Source organism: Carcharodon carcharias, chromosome 15, assembly GCF_017639515.1.
Source record: "Carcharodon carcharias isolate sCarCar2 chromosome 15, sCarCar2.pri, whole genome shotgun sequence".
NCBI lineage: Eukaryota > Metazoa > Chordata > Chondrichthyes > Lamniformes > Lamnidae > Carcharodon > Carcharodon carcharias.
The window spans coordinates 24,004,908-24,013,861 of NC_054481.1; the positions used below are offsets into that span (position 1 = coordinate 24,004,908).

At 38.2% G+C, this 8,954-nt stretch overlaps 1 protein-coding gene across 3 annotated transcripts in view; it reads left to right on the plus strand.

Moving 5' to 3' along the window:
• Positions 1 to 8,601, plus strand: part of LOC121288604 (platelet-derived growth factor subunit A-like) — a 29,049-nt gene extending 20,448 nt beyond the window's left edge. The window contains exons 5-7 of one of the 3 annotated variants that reach the window (XM_041207231.1): positions 4,292 to 4,415; positions 5,427 to 5,556; positions 7,429 to 8,601. In XM_041207231.1, coding sequence (XP_041063165.1) covers positions 4,292 to 4,415; positions 5,427 to 5,536 — 234 coding nt within the window. In that variant the 3' untranslated portion in view covers positions 5,537 to 5,556; positions 7,429 to 8,601. The remainder of the gene's footprint in view (positions 1 to 4,291; positions 4,416 to 5,426; positions 5,557 to 7,428) is intronic. The other 2 variants (XM_041207232.1, XM_041207233.1) reach the window with 2 other exon arrangements.
• The last annotated feature ends 353 nt before the right edge of the window (positions 8,602 to 8,954 follow it).

Genomic DNA, 8,954 nt, shown 5'->3' on the forward strand with positions numbered 1-8,954 from the left:
CCTCTCCCAGGACACTTGAGTATTTTTGTATCTTCCATTATTATTGAAACAGTTGGACTAATTCTCAGTTTAGCCTCTGTTTGATTCCAAAACTTTGTAGATTGTAAAGAAACGTGAAGCCAAATTCCATGATAATTAAAATTGAGATTTGCCAAGCCCACGCATTTATCAGCGCACATGCACATACCAAACCTTAAATGCACACAGATAGCAATAGTAGCACTGGGATACTGGTGGACAAGTCTGTTCTTCCATTTGGACAACTCTAGCAATAGCAGGTTTAGGAGCTGAGAGGCACAAGAAAGGGAGGAATTCATAAAAGCAAAACTAATGCAACAGCTAAAACCTAAAAGACCTCACAGTTAAACCACAGACAATTGCCCAAACCATTAACAGCTTAAAGACTGCTCTACTGCTCAAGGCTATTTCAGAAGTAAATGGATGTGCTATGGAGGATACAAAGTGCTGAATACCTTCTGGTTATTTTTCTAAACTAAAGATTACAGCATCAGATACAAATCTTTTGATTTACACAACCACACTCCCAGTCCAATTTCTAAGCTTCTGGGATTCATCTGTTTAATAGTTTTTGTACCACTTAAGAGTGGGGGCCTGATGGTGGCTGTAGATGTGTGTTCCCATATTTCCTTGGAATGAGCCACAGGAGATTTTTGTTTTTAGGGTTGTTATCAACAAAGTGTGACAGGAATATATTATATGAAGTAAGTAATGAAGTAAAAATGTATGCACCAAAATGAAGACCTTCCTTGTTATGTATTAAGGATCTTGAAAACACAAAGCTTTACTAGATGTGAATATGGGCTGGAAATATGCCTGAAATGTTACAGCTCTTGATTCTGCAACCCACGGCTGAAGCTAGTGAGACTCAATGGCAGCAGCAGACGATTACGTAATATTATATGTGTAATTAACACCATTGGGTTGAAATTGCACTAAGCTTTATTAGTAACAAATACATTTGCACGTGCAGATGAAATTCTTCCATCCATCATTTTCACCCAAAATGGGTTACTATTTTGTTCGCATATCAGACAGAGGAGTTTCATATGATGAACAATGGATTTCTCAACCTTGACCAGTGTCATGTCTCTTGGAATGTATTCTGGCTAATACATATTTGTATCATTTGATGCAGCATTTCTAGCCACAACGCTCAGTGTCTCATTGAGATTACAGGAAGGTATCTTACCAAGTTATTATAGCAATTCTCATTTTAAATGGATCTAAAAGCAAATTATAGCACAGGAAGAATGAATTAATGAGAAAACCATTTTGTGGTTGACATCACAGAGTAAGTGGTGAATCAGTACAGAATAACACTTCCGTCCTTTAGTTTGATAGTGTTCAACATTTGTAAGAAATCTCTTGTCATGCATTGTTTCAGTAAACGTGGTCTGTAGTTAGTAACAGAGTTAATGGTCAGTCCTGTGCCACTTGGCAACTGTGCCAAATCCACAGCAAATGTAACTAAGATAATTGGAATGTGGCCTTTTAACAGACTCTGGAAAATGGCAGGATGAATTCATTCCTCATATTTTTTGATATGGTTACGGGTTGGGATTTGTCATGGGAAACTTGCTCAAACATCACAGGGCAGTTGTAAATAACATTGGAAAAACCCCAGGATTTGTTTGAAAGGACAGATATGATGCTTTTATTTTGTAAACATTACATCCTAAGGGAGGGTGAGTATTATTTCTTCTCCCTTTGTTTCTACTGCCCAGATTAGTTAGGGATACACATCAATTGATCTGCTGGTTCAAAACTTCAGTAGACACCTGCTCACAAATCCAGCCAGTGGCTGAACCAATACAGGTACCACTTGAGACTTATTTGTATAAAATGTTTAATTTTGATCACATCACAGCTTCCAAAAGACTTAATTATTGTTTCGTTTACATTACAGCGATGTTGCTGATCCTGAATTCAGTAGCTGAACTGTGGTATCAATTGAGGCAGAGGGGAAGATGAAGGTTGGGTTGGGGTAGAGGGGAAATATTGTTAGTGTTGCCACCCCGGAGGTGGTTTCCTGAAGATTCCTTCAGAAGCAGTAGTAATGCAGCTTTAGGTGCTTCACCTCAGTTTTTCAGGCTGCTGGCAGATCACAGACAGGCCAGGGTTCTGATGAAAAGTCATTGACCTGAAACAGGTTTCTGTTTCTTTCTCCACAGATGCTGTCAGTATTTCTTGAGTTTTCTGTTTATTTCAGCATTTGCAGACCAGCAACGTGGTTTTTACATTGCTGGACTGTACAGATCTTTCACGTTGGAAAGAGCAAGCAAGTTTAAATCACAAACAGAACTTGGAAGCAACTACATATTCGAAAATGCAGAATTAATTCTCTGAATTCAATGTAGATAGGAGTGGGAGGGAGCATCACATATTGGAAGGAGCATTAATATAAATGTGGCATAGCACCCATCTAGGGAGTAGTCTACATTCATGTTGCTAGTTTTCTGTTTCTTTGTTCTGTTCATGCTCTTGTCCTCTCTGCTGCCAAAGAGGAATCCTGTTACTGCTGCAGTTGACTACTGTAGGTGTTCTTTGTTCCTTTTTCACAATAGAAGTGATTTGCCTTTCAAGTTTTCCTTCTCACACTGACTGAATTGATTTTAACCACAATTTTGTTATGCTAAAAACAGTACTGTTGTCACATTTTTTTTGTCACCCAGACAGGCGACTCTCCAGCAGAACATTCCTGAGGGAGTAGTTTAAATATTTCAATGCGTGTGTGTATGCTCCTGTTGATGATAAACGGAGCTTGTCTCTGTTCCTTGCTGAAAGACCCAGCTGTAATCCTGTAGGGCACAAAGATAGAACAATGACCACAGAGAGCTAATCCTAAAAAATAGCAGAATGTCTTTTAATAGCTTTAAACTGAATTTTTAGGTTTTATTCATATATTTTGGGTGTAATTTTATAAAACTGTGCTACCAGGTTCTCTGCAACACAAGTTGGAAATCCAGGCATGTGCTGATCAATGATTTTCCCACTACTAATATTAAATTATCCCTTTTATATATACATTTTTTTTCACATGGATGTTGACATTAAAGTTAAAGGCCAGCCAGTAATTTGCCAAGATATATCTGGAATAGATTTGTCTAAAGAGTTGAAGATATTTCCATTGAACAGGAAACCTGTAATGATGAAATTAAGTTGAATACAAGCACAGGAAAGAGTCTCTCAACTTTCTAGTAGCGTTTTACAGGGAGCTGTGTTGAATGAGGAAAAATAATTAGAAATTGTTCTCTGGATGTGTGCAATCCTGGATTTATTGCATATTCCTTAGTAATTGTTTGTATAACTGAGAGTCTACATGGAGCATTAGAGTCTACCACATAGTGCAGAGTCACACTTCAGCGAGGCAGTGCTGATCTCCTGAAACCAGATTATCAAATTAGCAATGTTTTGTACACTACTTTGTATGTGTCTCTACCGTATACTTGATCTGCAGTCAATTTGTTAGAGCGAACAATTGTTATTTGCAGATCTAGAAATGTCACTTCAGTTCTATTGAAATGTATACTTTTTGTTAGCTCTAATATTTAGGAGTTATATTTACTGAATGATACCTGTGTAAGAATTCAAATGGGTCTTATTTTACAATCTGCAGCATTACTGAAAATGTTTGTTTTAAACTCTGTCGGAGTTGAGTGTTGGCCCAGAGACGATGTCCAATTGAATCACATTCAAAAGTTTACATCAGGTGTCTCGTGTTACTTTTGTTTCCTGGTTGCTGTTGTGCTTTTTACATTTCCAACTTTTATGACCTAAAACTGAACTTGTACATCTGACTATGGGGTTTAATTTGCTCCTGTTAGACACTGGCTAGTGTGATTGCATAAAGTTGCTTTAGGTGCTATTTTAATACAGCTGTCAAGTGGAAGAGGTTAATGACTGCATTCAAATAGTGCACAAAGTATAGTGTACTACCAGAGGGAGTTGCTCTCCAGATTGCATTGAATTTGGCTCTTCTCGCTGGTGACAAGATTCTTTTGCTTCATTTCATCTCAATAACCCTTAATTTGACATTGTATTTGTTTCCCCACTGGATACCCATGGAAACTCTGCAAGTTTTGTTTTTCAATATATGGTGCATTACATACAGTGTCAATTTTAGATTAAATTTTTACTTTGGAAATGTTGAATTCTTAACAGTGAAAGATTTAAATCTGTCTTAATTCCCAGTGACCTGAATTCATATTTTCATTCTGTGGAGCAACAGCTACAGGATAAGACTATTAACCTACATTCTGTTGACTTGCAGGTGGCAAAAGTGGAATATATAAGGCGTAAGCCAAGATTAAAGGAGGTTATAGTGAGGTTAGAAGAGCACCTGGAGTGTGTGTGCACATTACTACAGTCTAATTCAGAATACAGAGAACATGAAGGTAAAATATTTAGTATTATTAAACAGTTCATCCTCTGTTTAAAATACACCTGACAATATTAAAAGATTGTTTGCAATTCCTTTGGACACAGGTGATATATATATAAATAGACTGTACGTATTGACTACTTAGTTTTGAAGCCTGCCTTGCAATTTCTAAATTGTAAACAGATGTCTTAATTTCTAAAATGCTGCCATATAAATTGTCCCTTTTTAGATAACCTTAGCAAAAAATTTGAAAGTAAAGTCTCGGCATTGAAATTGTGCCTTGCGATATCACTAGTAAGCGTTAACATGTTTGTTTAAAAGTCCCCTGTCCACTGTTTTAATGAAGGCGAAAATAAATTGAATCAATGCCTTTGTTGAAATAATTTTTGTATGAACATGTCAATATTTTGAAGCATTAAGTTCCTTATCATTCACAAAAGCTGATGCAGGAACAGGAGTGGGCCATTCAAGACCTTTTGTTAGTCGTGTCTCCAACTCTTCCCAGTTTCCTGGTTCCTCTCCCTTTACTTTAATACACATATTCCCCTGAGATGCTGTACTGATGACTTTCTGGGTCGGTGTATTCCACATTCTCTCAACTTTTCTGGTCTACTTTTTAACCAGCTTAGTTCAAGGGTTAACTACTACTGATGATTCAAAAGGTTATTTGGACTTAACAAATTGAATTATCCAATAAATTTAGTTGGGCTATGTAAATAAGACAGGAAAGTGATAACACTGCTTCAAAATTGAACATCTAAAATTTGAATTAAGGAACTCCGAGTTACCGTATATTCCCTGTGTTCTGAATTGGAGGAAGGAGTCATTTCAAAAAGATTTGAGCCTTCTGCCCGCCCCTTTGTCAGTTTGAGAAGTAATGAAAAGCTCGTAACCTTGCATCTTAGTGGTCGGTGAAGTATGATAGAGCTGTTGATTTAGTAAGATTGTGTTCCGTTTTTGGCTAGAAACAGCTCCAGTACTTGTTGATATCTGTATAAATTCCAACACAAGTGCATTTTCTTAGGGCCTTTCACCCGCCCAAAGCGCTTTAAAGGAAGAAATAGTGAAAAAATTAAAAAACGGAAGCGTAAAAAGTTAATACTGGCACCTGACAAGGATGTGTTTCCAACATAAAAGCTCTGGGATGCATTCAGGTAGGACTCGCTGTGCTGGGCAACTGATATCAGCCAGCATAGATCGTAAGAGAAAATTAATAATCAGACTCTATAACCTAACACAATCACATTCCAGATCTTAGCACATATCACCTTGAGATTGGGTAGAAATTATTTTTTGATGGGCTTGACTGGTTTTGCCTTTAGGGAGTTACTCTTCCTGAAGCTGATCACTGCTGGATGTTTCACACCTTTGCTGCTTATTTTATCCTTCACTGATTTGAAGGGCATGCACCTGCACAGTCCCAGCCTGGCTCCCTTTTTCTGCACTATTGCTGATTGTTGACTGCTTGATTTCTTGTATAAATCTCAATGACTTGGCTTACATGAATTGATTTTGTCTGAGATCACTGTTGCAATGGATGTTTACAGTATTACAGTGTTGAATATTCATACATACATTTTGTGCTGATGGTTAGATCAGGCCAAAAGTTTTGCGTAGTTAAGTAGGGTTTCTCTTTCTTCCCTAGCCCCGACCCCAACTCTAATAAGTTCATATCATGGCCAACATCTAAATGCAAGCAATAAGTGGTGCCACACCAGACTATCTGGTGGCCTTCGCAAGCAATTTTCAGTCTCTTCCCATTGCCTTCCACTTTGTGACGTGGACGCTAACTAAATAGCAGTCAGGCCAGGATTGGGGACTTGTGCTCTTTTTCCTCTCTCGCTAGCCAAGAAACATTGGAACAAATTGTAATGCCCTATTAGCCTGACTAAACTCAGAAGTCCAGGGAGGTTCAGGTCTATGTGACGTACCATAATCTATTGGGAAGTAGGCTTTATCCACTGCAGCATTGGGAGTGCTGCTGAGCAATCCATATGCGGAAGTGATGACTGTGGATTGAGTGGAATGTTCAGTTGCCGAGGTGCTGATTACCAAACATCATTTAGCGCTGAGCCTGATGATTGGCTGCTCTGCAAATCTTTGTTTTAAAATAAATCCTGTATCTGTGCAGTGTAGTGCTGCAGTTTCCCTTCCTCCAGTTGATCATTGAACAGTGTCCCTTTTAACCAATTACTTCCCAGAACGTTAACTTACTGAAACCCAGAGTCATAAATATCGTGCTATTTTGATGACCAATCCTCTTTTACCCCAGAAAATGTCTCTCTGGTATCAACCTGTGCCTCACGGTATTCCCTCATACTCTTCCCAACTCCCCTTGAAGTTATTCTGGGTCTGTGCTGCATAAGCCGGTCTTGATGGGTGAGAACTTCCCTCCATGTCCTCAGTAGTGAAGAATGGAAACTGGGTAGGTTCTGTGCCCTGACCGCTATACAGGGCTTCTTCTGGAAATTATACATTAGGTGGAGACAGAATTGGAATCAGCTGACTATTGACCCCTTTGGTGAGTTGCTTGTGGCAGTGGTATTCAGCTGAATCACCCCTTTGCAATAGGAATGGGGAGAGGATTAAATAGAAGGGTAGGAAATCCCTTTTACTCAGTTACATGCAACCGTTACTTTAATCTTATAATATCTGAAAAACATATATCTGTGCAATCCATCAGCATTTATGTAAGTTTGATCGCAGACGAATAAAGCTTACTAATTACATTTTTTTTCTGAAACAAGTGGTTACAGCTCACAACATCATCTGTTGTTAACTCATTGTTATGTCTGCAATTTCAGAATTCCTCTACTCCAAAGCCTACACATGTGGGCTTGGATGAGTGACTTGCCAAAAAAACATTAGCACAGACTTTGACGTTAAGATGCCACTTTGCTTGTAGTAAAACATAATGCACATTAGGCCCATTTCATAACAGCAGTATGAAAAGTTTGGTTGCTCATTACTTAATAGAAATGCAGTGTTGGATTTGTCATTAATTTTTAATATTTCCTCTCTTGCAGATGTGAGGTGAAAATAAGCTACATGAGGACTTACAATGGGGGGAGGGGGGTGGGGCAAGGACGTACATCTCTTTTGTTACAATCCAAAAGCCTATATGCCAAAGGTGCTTTTTTTTGACTGTTATTTCCCTTTGCCCTCAATAGAACTGTTTTCCCAGCAAATTGAAAATAAAACTGTCTTAACTCTGAGGCAATAAAGTGGAACATTGTGGAATGGGACTGCTCGGTGAATTGATGGGAGGCATCTTGGTTTTTTTTTTATACACACACATGGAGGAAAAAAAGGCATTCAAAAGAGTGGGAAGAATGTCTGAAATGCTGCTGAAAGGACATAGTTTCAAGTGAATGGAGAATATATAATGAAGAACTTTTAAAATGGTGCTTATGCCATGTCTCCCTAAAGCCTCAAAGGGACTTACACAAATGAGAGGCATGGACCATCCGAGAAGCCCCCGCCGGTACTTCCTTTTCCAGAGCTTATCCACAAGACTGTGGAGCAATCTTGCACAGTGTTCTCGTTTTTATGAACTACACAGTTTCTTCAAGGGTGGGGCGGGGTAGGAAGCCTTGAAGACGGATGTTAAGAGTTTATTATCGCACCATTGGGTGTATATTAAGCTTGCTTCTACTGTACTCTTTTTAATGTTTTATTATTCTGTGGACTACTTGTATATTTTATTGCATTTAGGAGACTGCAGGTATGACTTTGCAGCATATTGTTGATTTATTTTACTGGAAGAATATGATCTTTAACCAAGCTGTTCAGAAAATTGCATTGGTGCAAAAAAATTCCCCAAAAAGTCCTCTCGGTTCATATATGTTCCTCCTACCTTCCCTTCTTCTCCTCCTTTTTAATTTAAAGCATTTCAAGTAAAATTATTTTGCATTAATAAATGATACAAAAAGCCGGAAAATAACAGTTATTTCTGGTCCTGTACAGTCTGAAAATGTTGTTTTTGTTTTTTTGTCTGTCAGTAATACCACATTTTATGATTTTCATCTTTTAAAAGAAAAGTATTTTCTAACTTTTATTTCACATGCACGACTGTGTGAAATGGTCAAGAATATCTATTGCGATGAACTCTATAAAAATATGGACAGCAAGGTCTACAAGAAAACCTGATTTTTAAAAAAAAATATGTGGTCACAATAATAATTAAACTCCTGAATATATTCAAGAAAGTGTTGTCTACTAAGTAGTGATGTGATTTACAAAAAAACAAATGTTGGTCATTAATGAGAGCTTCATGATGCTGTCCATCACTTTGGGTTGTTCTCTACAATTTATCCCTGCTTGCAGGTCATCTGATAATTTAATAGGTAATTGCAGTGGCTGGTACTGAGCTATACAGAGCTGGCAAGCTCTATCTTCAACCACCCCCTATCCCCAGTCTGCTAATTTAACAATGGCGGGGATGTGGTAGTAGGCCTCTTTTGGGTTTTTGCAGGGAGAATTGACCTGAATGCCTGCTCCAGACTACTACTTAGCTCCGACTATATGGAAGTTGCATGATTGTGCCAGGGAG